This window comes from Physeter macrocephalus, chromosome 11, assembly GCF_002837175.3.
Source record: "Physeter macrocephalus isolate SW-GA chromosome 11, ASM283717v5, whole genome shotgun sequence".
Classification (NCBI taxonomy): domain Eukaryota; kingdom Metazoa; phylum Chordata; class Mammalia; order Artiodactyla; family Physeteridae; genus Physeter; species Physeter macrocephalus.
Genome location: NC_041224.1, coordinates 63,663,751 through 63,687,126, shown reverse-complemented (window position 1 = coordinate 63,687,126; position 23,376 = coordinate 63,663,751). Strand labels below are relative to the sequence as shown.

General features: G+C 35.3%; 1 protein-coding gene across 8 annotated transcripts in view; it reads left to right on the top strand.

Moving 5' to 3' along the window:
* The window catches only part of MYO9A (myosin IXA), a 283,494-nt gene that overhangs the window by 181,560 nt on the left and 78,558 nt on the right, over nucleotides 1–23,376 (top strand). For 5 of the 8 annotated variants that reach the window (XM_028495017.1, XM_055088082.1, XM_024128692.3 and 2 more), the window contains 9 exons: nucleotides 1,837–1,959; nucleotides 9,102–9,182; nucleotides 10,946–11,056; nucleotides 11,928–12,050; nucleotides 13,403–13,552; nucleotides 14,364–14,683; nucleotides 14,970–16,574; nucleotides 19,714–19,813; nucleotides 20,329–20,544. In XM_028495017.1, the coding sequence (XP_028350818.1) occupies nucleotides 1,837–1,959; nucleotides 9,102–9,182; nucleotides 10,946–11,056; nucleotides 11,928–12,050; nucleotides 13,403–13,552; nucleotides 14,364–14,683; nucleotides 14,970–16,574; nucleotides 19,714–19,813; nucleotides 20,329–20,544 (2,829 nt within the window). The remainder of the gene's footprint in view (nucleotides 1–1,836; nucleotides 1,960–9,101; nucleotides 9,183–10,945; nucleotides 11,057–11,927; nucleotides 12,051–13,402; nucleotides 13,553–14,363; nucleotides 14,684–14,969; nucleotides 16,575–19,713; nucleotides 19,814–20,328; nucleotides 20,545–23,376) is intronic. The other 3 variants (XM_024128691.3, XM_024128693.3, XM_024128694.3) reach the window with 3 other exon arrangements.

Sequence of the window (23,376 nt, the reverse complement as noted above, 5' to 3'; positions counted from 1 at the left end):
AATTATTTTTTTCTTAATATACAATGAATCTTTTTGTAAGAATTCAAAAATGCTAATAAAAATAAAGTATTATAAACTCTCAAAATTCAATATACACATGTACTATATATATTTACATATATATTATTGTTTTGTGTGGGGTTTTTTTGGTTAAGAGTATTTGCAGATATTTTTCCATGTCAGTAAATATAGGTTACAGTATTTTTAGGAGCTGTATAGTATTCAATTGTGTGAATGAAGCATACTTTATGAAAAAAATTCTGTATAGTTCCTTATCTCTTTTGTTTAGAATTTTTCACTATTTTTTTGAAGTACATTGTCAGAAATAACATTCAGAGCTCTCCTTAGATAAATATGTAGACGTGAAATGGTTTATCAGAAAGATTATAATGATTTGCATTCCTAAGAACAGTGCATAAATATGCCTATTTCATGTATACTGGGTTTTATCAGCCATTACTATGTTTGCCAATCTGATGTGCAGAAAATCTCCTTAAAAGAAAATGTGTGTTTCTTTGATTAAAAGTGAGATTGATTGTCATTATGTTACTTGTCATTTATATTTTGAGAATTGCCTTTTGAAATCTTCTGCTCATTTATTATCACTGGATGTATTTTTTAAAGGATTTTTTTTACATTTCTTATATACGGATAATAAGTCTTTGTCATTATTGAAAATATTTTTTCTTAGGTGGAATTGTTTAAATGTATATTGTAATTAATGCCACTTGGAAGTTTTATTTTTTAATGTTTATCTTGTCAAAATTAATATTTTTTAGTCTTTTCATTTGTCATACTTTTAACTCAATTCTGTGCTTCTCATACAATAAAACTTTTACTACTTTTTAAATAACATGCAGTTGCACATCTGTATAGACACATTTTTTCCATTGACAAACTCACAGCCATAAATTAGTAGGATTTTAAAAATTGATGAATGATTAGCTAAAAAAAGCTCCAAAATACTTTATTAGTGTCCTGTTTTGTATTCTTTAGTTGCTTTATGTGTAACTTGTATCTTATTTTTAAGATTAATAATTAGGACCTCAGGATGCGGGTTGATAGGGACTACATTTTCTTTTTTTCTGTGTGCGTGTTCCTGGCTTACCTACTATATAGCCCAGGGATTGAATTTAATTTATTATCTGTGTGAGTCAGGATTCAGTTGCAGATAACTAACCACCATAGATATTTTTAAGTAGAAAGGGACTTAATTCAAAGAGGTGCTTACAGAAATCATCAGAAGTATTAAAACAACGGAGCAGAACTGACCTTAGCTATACTCAGAAAGCTAGGAAATGAGGAAGCCACTATCACTGGTGCTGCTTCCAGGCTCATACCACCTGTGGTGTAATCCAGGAATCAAGAAGAAGCTGCTACAACTGTTGGCTTCTGGGCTAAGGTGCTTTTACTAGAGTTGCAGTGACAACACACATGCCCTGCACTCTGCCTCACAACACTTTAAAAAGTTGTGCCTGGGCACTGGGAACACCGAAAACTAAAGTACTTTTGTGTACATGTTTGCCAGCAGAAACAAGCTAGTAGCCAAAGCCTCTGCCTCAGTTAGACCTTCCCGGTTTCACGTGTGGGAACTGATGAACTTAAATCACATCCAGAACCTGAGATGTAAGAGAGTTTGGGAAATGTAGTTTCTTTTTAGCTGGTAAGCTTCTGTAAGAAAGCAGAAGGAGGGTAAAAATGGACATTGAATATTAATCGCTCATATTCACCACAGTCATTATATGCAGAAATAATGAAAACTGGCTTACAATTTTGTTTTCCCTATTCTTAGATTAATTTATATGAAGAATTTGATTTTTTCCCCCTGCTTTTCAGCACTTGCTAGAAGTAAAGTCTTTAAAGCACCTGACAAGACTGACCCTACAGGATCGCATTACCAAGTCTCTTCTTCATTTGCACAAGAAGAAGAAACCTCCCAGCATCAGTGCCCAGTTTCAGGTTGTTTCCTGTTTTACTTTTTTTTCCTTTTATTTTTAACAAAGAGGAATCTGTTTTGTTCAGATTGACATTGTAAGGTCAAAGTGATCTGCAAGATACCTGAATGGGATATGATTCATGTGACTAAAAAGCTATACTATAATGGTCATTTTGGATGGAAGTACCAAAGATGGGGGAAAAAAAGTCAAGTGCTTTTGTTTTTCATCCTTGTATCTCTGGATAGTGCATATCCCAAAGAGTAATTTATTATTTTCAGTGTGAGGAGAAAAGCATCAGAAAATTGACTGCCCAGATATGGTCACTGTTAACATAATGATGTATATTTCTCCTTATATATTTAAACCTCATGCTACTGCCATCAACATTTAACTCAATGGAATTGTAAGTTTTTTCTTGATTGTTTATTTTAGTTTTGTGTATATAGGAATCCAGTTCCTTTCATTGTAACTGGGCATTTAGGAATAAATATGATCATAATAAATTAACCAAATTTTGTTAAGTTATTCTGGAGGTTATTCTCCAGAATAACTTAACAAAATTCTCTTCAAATTCTTCCCATTCTTTTCAAATCATCTCTAACATGCTATTCATTTGCTAGATATTTATGAAAAAGAGCTGAAAATCTTAAAGGTAACAGTGCTTTACATAATTTTACTCTACCTCATGCTTTTATCACAGAAACGTCGTTCACTGTTAACTAAAAATTTCTTTATCTGCCATAGCTATACTTTTATGTTATCACGTTTTTCAATGCTCCTGTTTAATCCAGGATACCTGAATGTAAATTATCTACTAACATATCACTGGATATGATCTTGTTTGATTTGTAAGCACAGTTCTTCACACTGTAGGCTAGAAATATCATTTTATTTTAGACAATTTTCACCATAGGCCTAGAGAAAAATTTGATTCTATAAAAGCTACTTGGTCAAAGTGCTCTTTAAAAAAAAAAAAAAAAAACAAAAAAGCAAGATCGAAGAGCCAAACAACTTATTAGGTGCTAATAAAGTTAAAGGAAAGACAATTGAATATATAATGGAAGCTCTGCCATGAATTAAAAAAAAAAATCCTTCTTAAATCACAATCCTATGGGTTAATGGTATTTGATTATTTAAAAAAAGAGAGAGATGTTGCTTGACCAGACAGGTCTGTCTATACCTCGGTGGTGTCTTCACATCCCAGAGTTTGGGTTTTCACTTTATGGATTTAGAAATGCAAAGATGAATTTACAGGGAAAAAAATATCATGCTGACTGATAAACTATAAACACTGCTGTAAAACAGTATCAAAGTTTATTAATATACAATGAGAAATAAGAGTCATAGGCAGACTTGTTATAATTGTTAGTTCATGATCACATTTTCTCCTGATTATCAGATCAAGGTGGGAAGCCAAATTCTGATCAAAAGGTAACGTGGTGAGCTTGGTATCTGAAAAGGAAGCATTAATCTCATAATTATGAAGGGTAGAACCATTAAGCTGTTGTGTCCTTTATTTTGTTACCTTGGATCTTTTACAGGTGCCTGTATACCAAACTCAGACTTTAATCTGAAGAGTACACATTATAGCTATTACAATAAAACTTAGTTATAATTACAATCCTATCATGTCCCTTAAAATCCCCCAAATTCCGGAATTATGGATATTTTCAAATTAAATTCATGTATTGTGTTTAACATTTGCAAAAAGAGTCATCTTTAATGTTTCTAATACATTGTTAAATATTATAAAAGTAATGAGTACTATATTTTCCAGATCCTTTACTAAATATTTATACATATACATTATTTTTCCTCCAATTCTGTGAGATAAATACTGTCATTCTTATTGTACAGGTGAGGAAATTAGAAGTGATGGAGATAGATGACACCCAGCTGTCTTTGACTTCATACACTTCTTGTGGATGAATATTTACTTTCATCAAAATGAAATGATAGAACTCATGAAGGATTAACCGATACAGGAATTGCCCTTCTGCTATAAACAACTAGAAAACTGGACAAAAGATAAGAATAGAATGTTTTTAGTTATTAGACAGTAAGCATTGCAGGATTATGATCCCTGAGAAGATGGAAATAAATGAGGCAAGTCCCAGGTTACTGCATAAAAAGGCAGTTTGCTATAGCCCAGGGAGAGGGAATCCAAACAAATGGCAAGGTTTTGCTCTGGACCTGCCCTCACAAAGCTTAATAAAAGCAAGTCTTGAAGGAATCAAAGTGATCCTTTATAACTTAACAGCCCCAGGGGAAAATGTCTGTTGCTCTTTAAAGGAATATAACAAAATCCAACAATGTAAAATCACACTAGCATCCAATCTGAAATTACTAGGCATGCAAAGAATCAGGCAAAAAACAACCCATAGCAAGGGAGAAAAAAATCAATCATTAGAAACAGATCTAGGGACTTCCCTGGTGGCGCAGTGGTGAAGACTCCCTGCTCCCAATGCAGGGGGCCAGGGTTCTATCCCTGGTCAGGGAACTAGATCCACATGCATGCTGCAACTAAACGTTTGCATGCTACAACTAAGGAGCCTGTGAGCCGCAACTAAGGAGCCTGCCTGCTGCAACCAAGACCCGGTGCAACCAAATAAATAAATAAATATTGAAAAATGAAAAAGAAACATCTAAAAATGACAGAGATTATGGAAATAGCATTTAGATGAGGGTCTCAAAATAGCTATTATAAATCATATAAATATGTCCAACGAAAAGCATGAATAATGATGAGAAAAAAATAGAAGATATGAAAAAGACTCATGGAACTTTCAAAGATTAAAAATATAATATTTGAAAATAAAAATAAGCTAGATGGGATTAACACCTATTTGCCGAAGTAGTGAGTTAGAAGTTACATTTACTTTAAAATAAAGTGCAGAGAGAAATAACAAAGATGGAAAAATGAAAAAAAGCATTAGTAACTTGTGGGAAAATATTAGATCATTGAACATAGGTGTAATTGGCATCTAAGAAGGAAAGTCAAGAGAGGAGGATACAGAAAAAAATTTGAAGAAATAATGACCAAAATATTTCCTTATTTTTATGAATAATATAAGCTCAAAGATCAAAGAATCTCAAAAAATCCCAAGCAGAACAAACCTAAACACACCAATACACATAACATCAAATTGCTAAAGCCAGTTAAAAAGAGAAAATTTTAAATACAGCCAGAGAAAAAAGACAACATTTATGTGCCATGAAATGAAGATAATAACAGTAGGTTTCTCATCAGAAACTATGAAAGGCAGAATTCAAGAGTAGTATTTTTAAAAAACTGAAAGGGGAAAAAATAATTGTCACTCTAAAATTCTATGCACATGAGTATTGAAGGTTGTATAGAGACTTTTTCAGACAAACAAAAGTTGAGAGAATGCATTGCCAGGAAATCTACATTATAAGAATGTTAAATTTGGGATAAAAATGATGAGAAAACCATAAATTTTGTATCTATACAAAACACTAAGATTGCCAGAATGATAGAAGTGTAATTAACTATAATAAATACTTTTCCTCTTCTTTTAATTTTTTAGAAAGATAATTGACTATAGAAGAAAAAAATAATATATTGTGAGGTAGAAATAAAACATGACAAAAGTAGCACAAAAGGGAGGGGTTAAATGTAAGTTTATACTGTTGTAAAGTTTATACTCTTGTAGAGTTACACCATTACCTGTATACTGTACACTATACAGGTAATGGTGTAGCATTATTTGAAGGCAGGCTGTGATATGTTAAAGATGTAAAGTCTTGAGAAATCCTTAAAAAAATAAAAACTTATCATAGGTAATGAGCTAATAGCAGAACTAAAATGAAATCATAAAATACAAGTGATCCTTGATTGAACTGCATGGGTCCACTTACACATGGATTTTTTTCAATAGTTACACTACAGTTTTACATGATCAGTGGTTGGTTGAATCTTAGGATTCAGAACTCCAGATAGGGTGGAACCAAGTATACCGGGGGCCAACTTTAAAGTTACATGTGGGTTTTCAACAGCACAGAGGGTCAGTACCCCTAACCCCTGTGTTGTTCAAGCATCAACTGTATACTCAGTTTAAAAAAGACAGGATAAAAGGAAAAGCAGGTTAAACAAATAGAAACAAATAACAAGGTGGTAGACCATATGTATATTTTTATTATTTCAGTGGTTAGGTAAATAGCCACCCTCACCCTACTCTGGATTATTCTCTTTTGAGACTTTGTCTACTGCCAGCAAATGTTAGTAGCCTTTTAGCCACCAGACTGTCAAATAAAGTAGCTAAAGTCTTAAGTTATGAGCGAGATGATGCAACTTGATCATAAGGCAAAAACTATGCATTGTTTATGCATAGAGCTGTATATGAAAGAAGGCCACTTCATAGGCACCATGTGTCTGCTCAGTTAATGCTTTAAAAGGAGTTTTGTGGCTTTCTCTTAGGATAATAGGTCATGCACATGCTGTTGCTGTTATATCTGCTGAAACATGTGGATAAAACTACTGCCCCTCTCTTGGCCTGACAAGACACGCATGCCTAGCTGCTCAGAGACCCACAGATTGCTGGGAAATATATCCACCACTACATCATTAGTCAATGTAGTCCTTTGCTTGTAGTGGTGGAAATTCTAAGTGTTTCTCTTCCTTGGCTAAGGGTTTTTCTAACTTTGGGTTTTTTGGCAGAAATCTGAGTTCTCTGCGTAAAGGCCCATCGGTTTGAAGAAAATAATCTACTATTTCTACCTCTGGAACTAAGAATTAAGTCCTTACACAAACTCAGCCAAGCTGATTTTTATTCTCGAATATGTATCTATGTATTCTTTTTTCTACAGTAGATACATATTGGTTTTATAGTGAGAGGAAAAGATGTCTAAAGAGGATTATTTTTTTCAAAGGTGGTTTATTTATAGCTGCAGAAAGTGAACCAGTGGTTGCCTGGGACACTGGGCGGGAGCAGGTATTGACTGCAGATGGGCAGGAGGGGACCTTTTGAGGGGATGGGTGGAAGATTTCTAAATCTGAATTGTAATGATGGTTGCACAATTGTATAAATTTACTAAAAAAATCATTGATCTATGCACTACAATGGATACATTTTTATAGTATGTAAATTGTAATTCAATAAAACTGTTAAAAACAAACTCACTACTAAGAGAATGAAAGGGCAAGCTACAGGGTATATGCATATACTTGCAATACAACTGAAAAAAGACCTTATATGTGGAATATATGAAAAACTACAAATCAGTTCTTGAAAAGACAACCTAATGGAAATGGGCAAAGGTCTTGAACAAGCAAAACTGTCTTACATCAAAAGATGTTATCCAAAAGGCCAATAAGCCTATCAAATACATCCTCAATATTATTTATTATTCATCAGGGAAATGAAAATGAAAACTGCCTATAAGGCAATAATACTACACACTTTCCAGCATGGCTGAAATAAAAAAGATTGATTATGCAAAGTATTGGCAAGGATGTAGAGCAACCAGAATTTTTATACACTGCTATTGAAATATAAATTGATGCAGGCATTTTGGAAAACAGTTGAAAGACATGTAGAAGATTGTTCATAGCAACTTTATTCCTAACAGCCCAAACTTGAGCAACCAAATATCCATCCTAAACAGATAATTTAACTGTGGTATAGTCATATAATGAATCACTACTATATAGTGCTGAAAATGTACAAGATACAATTGTATGCAACAAATACAAGATAGTACATAGTGTATCTTTATATAAAGCTTAAAAGCAGGTAAACTGACTTACCATCTTGGAAGTAAGGATAATGGTTACCCTTGGTTGAGGTGTGGAGGGTGGAGGCAGGTAGCCTATGTACAGTGATCTTGCTAAGTTCAGTGGGATGGAGCACAGAGGGACTTCTAAGGTTCTAATAATATTTTATTCATTGATTTGGGCTCTGGTTTCAAGAGTGTATTCCCTTTGTGAAAATTCATCATACTGCGTATTTATGATTCAAGCATTTTATATTATATGTATTATATTACAGTAACACACACGAAAAGAACACCTAAAAGTAAAAAAATGTGTATGTTGATGTAACATATATGACAGCAATAACAGGAGTCTTATGTGATTGTAAGGCTTCTAAGTTTTACTTGAAATCATAAAATATTGACTCTAAGTATACTGTGCGGTTAGGTTAGTATATTGTTATCCGTAGAGCAGACACACACACAAAAAACAATACAAAGAGATGTAGCTGAAAAACCAATAGATAAATAGAATACTAATAAACAAATTATGTTATCTGACTGTAATTAAACCAGAAATCAATAAAATAAAGATAACAATCCCCAAATATTTGGCAAATTAAAAAGACATCTAAATAAAACATGAGTCAAAGAGGAAGGACAATTTTAAAAATATTTTAAATGGAATGAAAATAAAATATCACAGTTTGTGCAGTGCAGCTAAATCAGTACTCCAAGGTTAATTTATAACATTAAATGCTCTTGTTAGAAAAGGAGAAAGACCTTAAGTCAGTAATCTAAGCTTCTACCCTAAGAAACTAGAAAAAGAAAAACATTAAACCCAAAGCAAGCAGGAGTGAAATGATAAAGTGGAAATCATCAGTGAGATCGAAAACAGAAAAATAATAGAGAAAAACCAATGAAATAAAAAAAGCTGGTTTGTTGAAAATATCAGAAAATTTATAAACCTCCAGTCAGACTAATCTGGAAAAAAGAGGCAAAGCACAAATTACCAGCATCAGGGATGAAAGAGGGAACATCACTACATACTCAAACATTAAAATTGAAGCAGGGGCCTACTACCTTCCTGGATACCCTACTGGATGTTTTTCCCAAAGTTACTCTAAGACTTCATGAGTTTGAATAAAGTTGTTTCATGAAATGTGAAGAAAGGTAAAAAATTTATTATAGACTTAGATTACTATAAAATATATCTGCAGTATTTACTATTGCCAGTCTGTCAACTTTAAGGTTAAACTGCCATACTTGTCCTTAACTGGCCTCAGTTTAATCAGTATGGCAGTGTACACAATGTGCTTTTCAGAAACAAACCGATTTCTCTGTGTACCACTTTTTTTGCATATTTTACCAACATTGTTATTTATATTTATAAACCACTCGTTGCCAGTTTGGAATGAGAGTAAGTGCTAATTATATTGCTTTGTATTGCAGGCCTCATTAAGCAAGCTGATGGAAACACTTGGTCAAGCAGAACCATATTTTGTAAAATGCATTCGCTCTAATGCCGAAAAGGTAAAAATGTCTGTAAATCAGAGCTTCTAGCTCAGCTTACTTCAAACCAAGCTTTAAATTCTTTCTAAGGAGAATAAGTGGAGGGGAAGAGCTATCTATAATCTTTGTAAGGAAAGCAGTGTTCTATATTTTCTATGAATATCCTTCTTATTTCCTCACTTACCTGCCTGAAAAGTATTTATATGGGCTCAATTTAGCATCTCCTAGAATTTAGCATCTCCTACTGAAGCAAAAATCTCTTGAAATTCCATCATATAAAAGAATTTTATGCAACTTTTGTTACCCGTACCAAGGTTAATCTCTCTTGTTTAGATATAAGGTATCAATTATTCTTACAGAACTTGCATGGCATTTTTCATGTTTAGAGATTCTTGTCTCTTCCAAATAGGGAAGATACTGAACATTCTTGATTTCTTCTTGTTTTATATGACAGTTCCCCTTATTAGAGCTTTGCAAAATATATCTGTTAAGTGTAAACAGTTGTCATCTTTATGTCCATCATAGGAAAAAAATAGTTCTAGCCCAAACTGCTAAAATGTTGTAGGAGTTAGGTTCAGTTTTCTTAATTCTTAATAAGCAGTCTCTAGCTCTGCTAGTTATAAGCTTTGTGATCTTAGATGAGTTACTTAACCTTTCTATGCCTTAAATATTTTCATCTGTGTAACAATATACTGGAATTGTAGGACCAACCTCATAGTGTTTTGTGAATACATATGAGTCAATACCTATAAAGTACTTAGAATGTTCCTGGCCCATACTAAGCACTTATTAAATGTTAGCCATTCTTTTATAGTGACAAAAGAGGAAACCATTTTATTTACAGTTAAATAGAAGTTTGAATCCCTGTTATTCTTGCTATGCAAAGAGTTCAATTAATGAAGTATTTAAGGGCACAGAATAAGTACTAAATAAATATTAACTGCTATTATTATTTAACATAAGTTGCCCACTTGACTTTTTTTTTTTTTTGACAGCTGTTATGCCCCATCTTTCTGCAGGAAAATATTTGGGATTGCCTTAGTGGATCATTGAAAATAGTATTTAGAGAATAGGGAGAAATATCAGAAGCTCCAAATACAGCCTCTTTTGAATGTCTAAAAATATGCCTCTGAGATACCTAGGAGTGACAAAGTGTCATGACTGGTGATGATCGAATGCCTCCCTTTAGCCTCTTCCCTGTTGATGCTTACACAATGAGAGATCAATTCTCAGGGATTATGGGAATTTTTTGTTTTTCAATGTGTCATACCAGTATCATCAGCAAAAACTAGGGAAGTAAACTTCTTTTAACCTTGTACTAGTCATACAAGAAGAAATATGTCAGCCCTCAAGTTAACCAAAGCAACTGGAAGAGTGTGGGTAAGTCGTTTCTGAGTGAGATTGTAGGTAAAATCTTACTTAATAAAAATATAGACAGTCTTGACTATGTATAAGTCGGTTAATCTTGTTACAAATTTTATAGTGACTAGACTATCTGGCCTGTGGGCAACTACATTCCTTTTGAGCTTTGAAGGCCCTCTTCTTCTGCAAGTAGAGAAGCCTGGAAGCTTGGTGTCTCTTTTTTCCTTTTGGTCAGGCAGTTAGAACTTTTCTGAAGCTACCAGCTGGGGAGGTAAGATTGTCCCATCACCTCTGCTGTATCTTAACCAGACAGCCTCCAGTCAATTCCTAGATATTCAAAACTTAACTATACTTATAAGACAAACATTAATTTGGAGATCTATTCTCCTGGGTTAATCTTTTTTCCATTTGCTTTGTTTTAGTTGCCATTAAGGTTCAGTGATGCCTTGGTACTTAGACAGCTTCGGTACACTGGGATGCTGGAGACAGTTCGAATTCGCCAATCAGGATACAGCTGCAAATATCCTTTCCAGGTTATGCTTTTATACTGATATTTAAATATATTTGTACATCAAGTAAATTATTCCTATGCCTTGCTTATTTTTTATTTGGGTCTCACTTGTTGTTTATTTCTCCTGATTCTTCCTTTACATTCTATCTTTTGTATACAGAATTGAAGAGGGATAGAGAATACTCATTTCCATTGAATGACAGCAATCTCATTAAGCTTGTGTTGTAATAGAATCCACTACTTGGCTATTCTCATTTGATCTGAATGTTTGTTAATATAAGTTTACTCATAACATGACAGTTCTTCACACTGATTACACCAGTAATTGAAATACTCCAGTCAGAACTATCTAGTTCAAAAGAAAAGATCCCATTTGATTTTTCCTAAAGTCTTCTCAGCAGGATTTTCTTACATAGGAGGCTGCCAGCAAGGCTCACAACTGTTCTCATCAGCTACTGCTGCTATGGATATAGAAATTATTTTGAAGCTTTTCAGCAGCTGATCAGGTCTTTACTGTTGAGGGAATGCTTTATTCTCAGTTGTACCCTGAAATAGCTGTCACCTTTGCTTATTTTTCTGCTAAAAAATTCAGATTTTTGTTAAATAATCTTTTCTTTGGTCTTTAGTACAGCTTTCTCAAAGGGAGAATTAGCTTCTGCCCTTTTTTTCTTCTTTCATTCCCCTTTGATAACAAAATATGTAGGAATCACTATCTCCCCCCACCATTTTACTAATTAACCTTTTGAAATATTTTAAATTAACAAGTAAATTCTTGGTTTCACCCTGTTTAAAATAATGAGAAAAAGATCAATAAAAGGACAATTAGCTAGTTTAGGATTTTGTTTACATATAATTCTTTTGTGATTTTACAACATTTTCTTTTCACTTTTCAGGATTTTGTGAGCCATTTCCACGTACTTCTTCCCCGAAGTATTATTCCATCCAAATTTAACATTCAGGATTTCTTCAGGAAAATAAATCTTAATCCAGATAATTATCAAGTTGGAAAATCCATGGTAAATATAATATATACAGCTTTTGCCAGATTGAGTGCATTTTTGTATATAAGTAATAATGGCAGTCTTTGCCGAGGAGAATGTTTATAAGAAAGATAGTGTACCAGATATCATAAGGAAATCGATTAGGCCAAGATTTTTACTTAATAATATAGTCAGTATTAATCAAAGAGCTTATGGCCAATGCTCTAGTGCTGCCTATAATTTTAACTGCTTAAAAAGCATTTCTTCCTAGGTATTGCACTGTAATTATCAACTCAGTTTGCCTAAAGTGACCTTATCCAGATTCCCCTACTGTATTTGTTTTTTTTTTTTTGCGGTACGCGGGCCTCTCACTGTTGTGGCCTCTCCCTTTGCGGAGCACAGGCTCCGGACGCGCAGGCTTAGCGGCCATGGCTTATGGGCCCAGCCGCTCCGCGGCATGTGGGATCCTCCCGCACTGGGGGCACGAACCCATGTCCCCTGCATTGGCAGGCGGACTCTCAACCACTGCGCCACCAGGGAAGCCCCCTGTACCTTTATTCTTATTTCCAACTCCTTGTTTTGCTCAGGTGTAGTCCTCTGTCTCTTGCCCTGAATAGCTTACTGTTTTCCTCTTAGGGTATCTAATATCTATCTGTACTTTCTAAGAATATTTTTAAATTTTTGACAAAAATGGGAAGTGATAGATATGTTAATTAGATTGTGGTAATCATTTCAAAATGTTTATACATACATCAAAACATCACATTGTACACCTTAAATATATACAGTTTTTAATATCTACCTGCTCTTAATGTTGAAGTGTAAATCCTGTTTCCAAAGGGACTATGTCTAAGTTATCTTTATATCCCCCTAAATTCCTAAAGATTTATAATAGAATGAAGGAGTAAATAAGTAAACTGATGAATAACTTTGGGCAGCAAGAAGCCTTTGATGCATACTGGGTTTCAAAAAGACTATCGTTATTGGTTTATTCCTATTATGATCAAACTTTAAAATCTGTGGTTGTCATCTTTTTTTTTTCCCCCACTCCAACATCCTTGAAAAATATGACATATTAATATTACCAGTACTACATTGACTCCTAATGGTGAAGTTCCCAAGGGAATAATGTATCACAGTCTCTGGCACTGGGATTTTTGTAGTGATGTTCACCTTTCCAGTTCCCCTTCTATATTCTAATGCCTCCTTTCCAGTTTGAGAATGACTACTTTGGCTAAGTTGATGGAAATATTTATCAGTACTGCTTGTACCTGTCTGCCACTGTGTCTGTTCTTCTCTTAAAAAGCTTACCATAGGAACGATGATGCATAAAATAAATTTCTCATTTCTTCTTAAGCTGTATGCTTCATCTTTTTTCCTTCTGGTAGGTGTTCCTAAAGGAGCAGGAACGACAACACCTACAAGATCTGCTTCACCAAGAGGTGCTCCGCAGAATCATATTGTTGCAGCGATGGTTCAGGGTCTTGCTGTGTAGGCAGCATTTCCTCCATCTGAGACAGGCATCCGTTATCATCCAGGTAGGAAACAAAAGATTCTTTGCATGAGATTGGCTAGTTTATTTAGCCAGTGTTTTAGTAACTAGAACTGTTTTACTGTGAAACATTTAAGTAAGAATGTAAATTTCTTCAGTGGTGAGAATGTGGCCTACTCATTTGTTAAATGTTCACAGCATCCAACAGATTACCTGGCATATAATAATAGACTTTTAATAAATATTAATGGAGTTAAATTGAAATTAAATTGAATTTATAGTTATAATGTTTTGTGAGGTATGATTAGGGGCAAAGGAGTTATGTGCCTTAATTTTTGTTGGCAAGTTATTTTTAGTTTTCTGAGTGATATTTGAGAATTATATGTACATTGTTGTTATGTATTCATTTTGGATGAAAGGTATCATATTTTACATTTATCTTTTATTTTCTCCCTCATTGATTTATATGATGGCTGTTTTCCACAGGATCTTTACTGTTTGTACAAGAAAATCTTTAATAGCTTAATCTTTGCAATGTATACACGTTGACGTTAAACCCATTGATATTGGCAAATTGTAAGTGAGAATATAATGTAATTTGTTAAAATTAATTTGTAGGGCATGAAAGCATCAAAAACTTTTAAATTACTTTAAGTTGTATAATTAACTTCATTGAGGTTATATTATCTAAAATTGTTATTTTAGCCAGGCATATCTGGAAAAGGAAACTTTTTTTACTTTAACCACCCACAATTTAGCGGTTTAATCACTTACGCTCTAGTTATGACATAAGAAATTTCTGTGAGAATGTGTTTTAAGATATGACAACAGTTTTTATTATTTTGTCTTCCCCACAGCGATTCTGGAGGAATTACCTAAATCAGAAGCAAGTCAGAGATGCAGCTGTGCAGCAGAATGCTTTAGTTATGGCTAGTGCAGCCACTCTTCTTCAAGCTTCCTGGCGTGCTCACTTAGAGAGGCAGCGGTATTTGGAGCTCCGGACTGCAGCCATCGTCATCCAGCAGAAATGGAGGGAGCACTATAGGCAGAGGCACATGGCTGCTATCTGCATACAGGCGAGATGGAAAGGCTACAGGGAAAGTAAGAGGTATCAAGAACAAAGGAACAAAATTATCCTTTTGCAGTCACTATGTAGAGGATTCAGAGCAAGACAAAGGTAATCTTTTTTGCTATAATAATTAACTCCTCACTTGTCAAGTACTTCTTATATGTCTGCTCTAACATTTGCCTAACTTGAGTTAGAATTGGTTATCTCAGTTTGTCTTCTTCACTAGAAATAGAATTGTGAAATGTGCATCCAAGTTAGTTTAAGAAATACTTAATATTATAAAAAGAAAACTTTTGAGACTTTCCACTTTTTAAAAAATTCTCAATAAATGTATTCTCTCCAGTGGTAACCAAGAGATATCTCTAGCCTATTTTTTTTTCCTGTTTTGATATAGATTTAAAGCTTTAAAAGAACAAAGACTAAAAAAAACAAAACTAAAACTTGGATTGGCAAATATCAAGCCATATGGAACTCTGGAAATTCACGGTTCAGACCCTTCAGAATGGGAGGATTGTTCATTTGACAACAGAGTAAAAGCCATAGAGGAATGTAAATCTGTGATAGAGAGTAATCGAATTAGTCATGAAAGTTCAAAGGACTGCTTGAACAAGTCCCCAAACAAGCGACAGGAGAGAGCCAGAAGTCAAAGTGGTATGGACTTGCAGGCAGATGTGACTGTAAGAGAGAGACCCAAGTCCTTGGAAGATCTCCACCAGAAAAAAGTGGGTCGGGCCAAAAGAGAAAGTCGGAGAATGAGAGAACTAGAGCAAGCTATATTCAGTTTAGAATTGCTGAAAGTCCGTTCTCTTGGTGGTGTATCTCCTTCAGAAGAACGTAGGTGGTCTACAGAACTGATGCCTGAGGGCCTTCAGTCTTTACAGGGTACACCTGATAGTGAAAGCTCTCAAGGAAGCTTGGAACTTCTGAGCTGTGAGGAAAGCCAAAAGAGCAAACTAGAGCCCATAATTCTAGATGAAGGAGATGTACCGTTTCTGTCACCTAAGATATCTAGCAGTCCAAATTTTGATTCACAGGACAGTGCCCTCAGTACCTCAAGTGAGACTAACTATACATTGATTCAAAAGAGGGCACCTTCTGACTCAGTGCATTTAAAGAATGGGGCTATGAAGGAAAAACTGGTTTGCAGTTCTGAATCTATTACCTGTAAACCACAGCTGAGAGACTCCTTTATTTCAAATAGTCTGCCTACATTTTTTTATATTCCCCAACAAGACCCACTGAAAACAAGTTCTCAGCTAGACACAAGTGTCCAGAGAAACAAACTATTGGAAAGTGAAGAAACACTTCCATCTCTTACTTTGGATATCAACAGGGAAGCCAGAAAGTACCACTTCCCAGGGGAAAATCAAGTTGTTGCTTCTTTGAATACAGATTCTTCCAATATTGTGCTTAAGAAGTTAGAAAAGCTAAACACTGAGAAGGAAGAAAGGCAAAAGCAATTGCAGCAGCAGAATGAAAAAGAGATGATGGAACAGATTCGCCAGCAAACAGATATTTTAGAAAAGGAGCGTAAAGCCTTTAAGACAATTGAAAAGCCAAGAACTGGGGAGACTTTTCTGGTACCATCTTTCCATCAGTCAAAGCAAAGAATAGAGAGGCCATCCTCTCTCCTCATCCTGAATACCCCAAATAAGGACGAACCCAGTGTAGTTGGGACTCCATCAGTAACTGTAAAAGATGCTGCTCTTGCCCCAAAAGACAGTCCCTCTGCTCACTTACCCTTGAAGGACCGACCTGTCACTCTGTTCTTTGAAAGAAAAGGAGGCCCATGCCAATCTAGTGCTGTTAAGGAATTATCCAAGACAGACAGAATGTCCACCCAGCTGAATGTAGCCTGTAAACTCTCTAATAATCGCATTTCAAAAAGAGAACACCTTAGGCCAACTCAGCCTTGTAGCTACAAATATGATGACCCTTTCAGAGATGGAACTACTAGGGCCATTTTCTTCACGCCAAAGGAAAATATGAGTAGTTCCCTGTAAGTGAAGTCTTTATTTATTTTTATGTATAAATGGGAAACTTTTTGGAAATTTTCATTAGGGTGCCTTGATCTGCCTCAACTATTTGTATGGATGCTACTCAAATTAGCCATTTTCTGTGTGTAAAAAAATTTCCTAATTGTTGACTCCACCAGCCACCTGAAATTGGATATAATTATACTTTAGGAGTCTTTGACTGAGCACAGATAGCAGGGTTTTTGGTTCCTCCCCATTAAGTGAGAAAACATTTGTGAAGGGCTGTACAGTGCCTGGAAACTTAGTAGACAGTCAGCAATTGCTGGTTGCCCTAGAGCTGTTAGGTGTAGCAGTCCAAGCTTGTTAGTATCAGGCTTTAAAGTTAATGTGCTTTGGGCTTCCCTGGTGGCGCAGTGGTTGAGAGTCCGCCTGCTGATGCAGGGGACACGGGTTCGTGCCCCAGTCCGGGAGGATCCCACATGCCGCGGAGCAACTGGGCCCGTGAGCCATGGCCGCTGAGCCTGTGCGTCCAGAGCCTATGCTCCGCAACGGGAGAGGCCACAACAGTGAGAGGCCCGCGTACTGCAAAAAAAAAAGTTAATGTGCTTTGTCACAGCTGTTGGCCTATTTATGGTCTGCATTAAGTTCTTTGTACTTTTTTGGGGGGGCGGGATAAAAACCACATAAAATTTACCATCTTAACCATTTGAAAGTGTACAGTTCAGTTGTGTTAACTATATGCACATTGTTGTGCAACAGATCTCTAGAGGTTTTTCATCTTGCAAAACAAACTCAATTACCCATTGAAAGCAGCTCCCCTTTTCCCCTTACCCACAGCCCCTGGCAACCGCCATTCTACTTTCTGTTTCTAAAAATATGACTACTGTATGTATTTTTTAATTTTTATTTTTGACTGCATGGCTTGTGAGATCTTACCAACCAGGGATTGAACCTGGGCCCTTGGCAGTGAAAGCATGGAGTCCTAATCACTGGACTGCCAGGGAATTCCCTGTGACTACTTTAAATACCTCACATAAGTGGAAGTTCTTTATTCTTTTAAGTTGTCTTAAGTAGTGGTAGCTGTGAGAAAGCATTTCTTAAGTGGTACATAAAAACAAAATATCTTAAATTTAATAAAATTTAAGATATTTATATTAAGGCTATGTATACAGTGAATTCTTTCTGTTCTTGTGGGAGAATATCACTGTTTAAATGAAAGGAGAGCTATATCTTAGGGCTAAAAAAGTTACATTTCATGTTAACTCTGAAAATAACTTTTTCTCATCATAACCTGAACTTTTAACTCTGTCAGTCTTTAAAATTACAGATTTTATAGAAACTCCTTGTAAATATGGGCAAGAGATCATTGATATTTTATTTTTCCACCTAAGAATTTTTATAGAGGAGTATGAAATGCAGTTGGACTACAGGACAACTTGAGATCCTAGTGCTGCGCGTTAACCTAGAGATTGCCCAGAAGTTCAGACTCTGTGTAGCATATAAGCCCACCAGAGAATGTTAAAAACATATTATTTTCTGTCATTCTGATTAATTTTAGTTATGTGAGGGGTGTGCATGTGTGTGTGTATGTGTATGTGCGTAGTTGTTACATCCATGACTCTGTTTTGTAGAAGACTTACAGATTTCAAAAACATTAATCATCCTTGTGAATTATTCCTTTTATCACTTTGCCAAGATAAAGTATTATAGCTACTTGACCTAGTTTGCTTTACCTTATTAATGTCTGTGTATCTTCAAAATGATTATATATTAGATTGTTTGTGTGAAAGGTTAAATAAAATTCATACTTCACATCTTCTCTTCTATAAGTAATACTAGAAACATTAGCATTTTATAGAATCATAAATGTTAGTGTGTCTAAGTTATAATATCTAGTCCAGTTCCCGCATATTATAGATGAGGTCACTGGTGCCCATGGAGGTGAAATGACTTGTATAAGGTCACATATTTAGAGAAACAGCTGAGACCAGAATTTGAGTTTCCTGTTTAGAAATCAGCATTGGATGTCATGATTAGGAAGTAACATTAGATTTGTGTCCTTTCTATGCCATAGTGGTGATAAGTACATCTTAGTCTTCAGCTGGTTAGTAAGGAAGAACAAAAAAGAAATCATGGAGAAACTTAGAGAAAATGCTGTGAGTTTAAAAGTTTGTTAGGGTGGTCAGGTGCTATCAAAGATCCTATTAATTGTTTCTCTTTTGGAGAAAAAATAAAAGGTAAATGGCTCAACTGTGGCAAGAGAGATTTTTAATAACCAAAAGGGTTATTCAGGACAACCTAGGATTGCTGGACTTGATTGTACACTGGTCAGAAGGGAGATCTCTGAGAAACTTTTAGCTATCAGAAAGATTGACATCTAATTAGCTTTGTTTAGGGATTATTGCACAGGGCAAAGGACAAGATAACCTAGGCCTTCATGTATAAAATTAAGTGGAAGATTTTGAATGCAAGGGCAATTACTCTGCCAAATGGTATTATAAGTTAGTGTCTACTTTAAACCCAGCAGTATGCTAGAAGGTAAGATATGATTTTCAGTGAGTTTACAGTCCTGTTATTGATAAATTTTAAGTCTCATGGTTCTGAGTTAATACAGATAATTGGGGCCATAAAAGTACAGGTTCTGTTCAGATTTTCATCAGACACAGACATTCATTTCTACAGAGAATTTAATGATAAAGCAGTCATATCATGTGGTTGTTCAAGCAGAATTAAATTTTCACAGACTAACAGTATACCATCTTTACGGTTTGGGGCATACTTCTTTTAGCTTGATAACAATTTCTTATTCTGCCAATGTTGATTTTATTCTAAAAATTTTAAACTAAGACCACAGATGAAAGCTACAGAGAGATTTCAGAATGAAAATTTGCTTATCAGTGGGGCCGTCTCAGTATAAAACAAAGTAATGAGGTCCTCATCACTGGGTGGGTACTTATCAGGTATTTTATAATGATTAGAGTAAAGGCCCCTTCTTCTGAGACTGAGTCTAAAGATTTGGGGATTTGGTATTTTCCCTTTCTCATTATCAAATCCATTTCTTTGACCTGACTTGTTAGACTATATTTCATGCTATACTTTTAAGACTGCTGCCATGAGATATCTCCTAGGAATTGAAATGTAATCCTGTTGTTTTATCCTAAGTGTCACCAAGGAAGCCTTAAACAGTGGAAATCCTCAACTCCATAAACAAGATGAATCAGCTTGGAAACCTGTGAAGTTAACTGGGCCGGGCCAAGGAGAGGTAAGTATTGACTTTTGTTTTATTTATCTTCTATGCAAAATAGGTGCACGCTGTTTTGGAAATTATTATTCTTGTAGGTAGAGCACCTCATCTACTCATTTACTCCCAAGTGTTTATAGAGAAAGAAGCCATGAGTTAAGTCTGTTACACTTAGAGAGGAGTACTTCAGGCAGGGAAGGGTGGCTAAAAATCCAGATTATATTTACAAAAAAGAAGTTGCTGAGGAAAAGAAGCCAATTTATGCAAGTGACTTTGGTGACTCATTATGGCAGTGAAAGATGACTTCCTTGGCTATGGAGAAGAACAGTATAGATTTAGCTTCCATTCTTATTCTTTGTCCAGAGTAATGAATATGGATTGCTTTTGGTTATCGCTGTCACTTCTAGTGGAAAGGGCACAGGGGTGGAGGGGGTGTTTCAAGAAATTCATGAGCTCTCTGATGTCTTTCATTGGCATCGTCTCCCAAAAACCAAAACAAAACATTTTTGTGTTATTTGTTTTATCATTTGGTCAAGCAGGTTGCCAGACCGGCCCATAAAAAGAAAGCTCGAATGGCGCGGACGCGCTCCGATTTCTTGACTAGAGGTACTTTTGCCGATGGGGAGGGGGATACAGAGGAAGATGATTACGATGACATTATTGAGCCCCTTCTCTCCCTTGACCAAGCTTCTCACTCTGAGCTAGGGCCTGCACCCGGCCTGGGTCAGGCCTCTCACAGTGACTCCGAAATGGTAATTTTACAGCAATATAAGAAAAATAGGCAACAAGCAAGTCTGATGGGAATAGTCTTTGCTAATCTAAAGCTAACCTTCACAGCTTCTTCTCCGTATAACGGTTTGTACATGGGAAACCTCAGTGAACAAAGCAACTAAAGCTAAACCTTAATTTAATAGGACTTGGATAAAGGGCACTTTAACAGTATATGTCAAATCATAAATTAGGCAAAAAATATTAAAGTTATTTAACTTAGCACTAATGTAGGAGTTTTCTGTGTTATATCTTAAAAGGTCTAGAGCAGGGAGCCTCAAAATTTTTTTTTGTAAAGGGCCAGATAGTAAATGTTTTAGACTTTATGGGTTATACAGTCTCTGTTGCAACTGCTTAACTCTGTTACTGTAGAGTGGAAACAGCCATAGGCAATAAGTAAACAAAGGCACATGGCTGTGTTCCAGTAAAACTATTTACAGAAACAGGCAATGGGCTGTATTTGACCTGCTGGTCATAGTTTCTTGATCCTTCCGTGGTCTAGTTAATAGGGTATATAAAAAATAATCCAGTAGCTTTTAACTGAAATGGTATTCTCTTTTCTTTTCTTTTTGGCTTTAAACTTGCTTCCCCTCTGCATTTTTTAGTAATAGAAAATAAACATGAATTTTTAAAAATTTAATAAGCAATGCCAAAAATGTCTCCCCTGGGCCAACCCAGCCAACTAAAAGGCTATAGATAATGTGAATTTGTCTTAATCACAAATTACAACATTGGAGTTATGTTTGAATAAAGCTGCATTAAGAAAATAACTATTATCATATCTCAACCCAAATTAGGCATATATAGTTTGATAAGTACAAATGTATTTATGGGTATAAAGTGTTTGATTTTGGAATTGTCCTGGAAAATACAATATGAGTACCCTGTATGTCTATTATGTACTAAAACATTATCACTGAGGAGGTGGACTGATATGCATTTTATTTCCGTGCATATCCTTAATTAAGTTGGGTCTCTAATGTTTTTCTTTAGTATCTGTTCATTATGGGAGAAACATTTTAGGATGGTCTTCTTTTGACTTATTAAATATTTTATCTTTGAACTGTTTTAAAAGTTGTTTGATTGTTCCAAAGACCTAGTTAATTAAAATTTTTTGCTAAGTTCCAGAATATTCTCATTGTCTTTATCTTTTATTGGAGATGGACCCAGTTTTTAAATGATAATATTGATAGTCTAAGAAAGAAAAAATAAAAACAACAACAAAAACAGAAAAATGCATGACCATTTCTCTAATTAGACAAATGAGTCATTACCCTGAGCCAAACTGTAGGACTGTAAAAGTTGCAGCCTGTATATCCATTGATATATATAATTAGAACCAAAGCGTTCTCTTCAGTGTAGGATAAAATAACTCCACTTTGGAGGTGCCCTATTTTTGAGTTATAAATAATGAAATATACTCTATCATATGCTTAGTTGTTAGATGAAATTATGTAATGGAGCAAACTAATTTTAATGAAAAGCACTGCTATATATTTTTAGTGTAAATAGGGAACATGCTTAAATTACTCTCCAAAGTGTACATAGATTTTTCATTTGTTGAAGAATTTAGCATTTATAATTGCTGTTTTGTTCCTGAGAGTTTCCTTTATTACAAACCTTAGTCCTTTTGGTGGTAGAATTCTTTCTCACTGAGAATTACTGAGATGAACCAGGAAGTTGGGCTTTCTGCTTGGAGCATTCAGCCCCTTTAAGGGTTCTAGCTGGTAGTCTCTGCCTGTGATTCTGTTCACCTGCTTGACAGTCACTGCATGCCAGTAGTTGTAGAGCACCCTCCTGCACAGTGTGTTAGTCACCTCTCCAGCTTTCTCACTGTCCTTCTGTTTCATCACTAGCTATTTTAGGAATAGGTGGTGGTGGTTGCTTCTGGTGAACACTTGCATGAAGAAGCTTTGCTTTTTAGAATATGCTGATAGATACTTATTGGGGTTGGGGGTGGGAAGGGTAGGGATAGTTTTAAAGTGTGTTTCTGTTTGTTTATCTTGAAAATATGCCATGTTCTAATGTTATCTGATTTTGTGAAAAATGAAGTCTAATTGTTTCTAAATTGAATCTACTGAATTCTCAAAATCCACATATCTTCAGGATTTTAAATGGGCTTGATTTTCTGGGCACATGATTTTTTAAAGAACTGGATAGTTTTTGTTTTTTCTCTGGACAAAGTGATTTAATAACTGACATTTGCTAAGAAGTGTGTCTGTCTTCGAGGAAGCCATCCACTGACCTTTTCAGTTGTGAAATAACTGATCTAATGAGATAAAGACAGTTAGAATGAATTACCTGAAGGGGATTTGATAAGCATTACCTCCTGAGCTGGTGAATTATTAATTAGTTGTTACCTGCTGTGGAGGAGTTGACGTGAGAGTAGTAGTTTCCCCCCTTATGACTTTAGCGTTTTTTTTAAACTTCCTACTTTTAACTCTGCCATTTGAGTAACTGTTTAGTCTCTGTATGCTGCTTTCAGATAGTTTTTATACCTACCATGTTTTATTTTATTTTATTTTTTTAACATCTTTATTGGAATATAATTGCTTTACAGTGGTGTGTTAGTTTCTGCTGTATAACGAAGTGAATCAGCTATACATATACATATATCCCCATATCTCCTTCCTCTTGCGTATCCCTCCCACTCTCCCTATCCCACCCCTCTAGGTAGACACAAAGCACCGAGCTGATCTCCCTGTGCCACGCGGCTGCTTCCCACTAGCTATCTGTTTTACATTTGGTAGTGTATATATGTCCATGCCACTCTCTCACTTTGTCCCAGCTTACCTTTCCCCCTCCCCATATCCTCA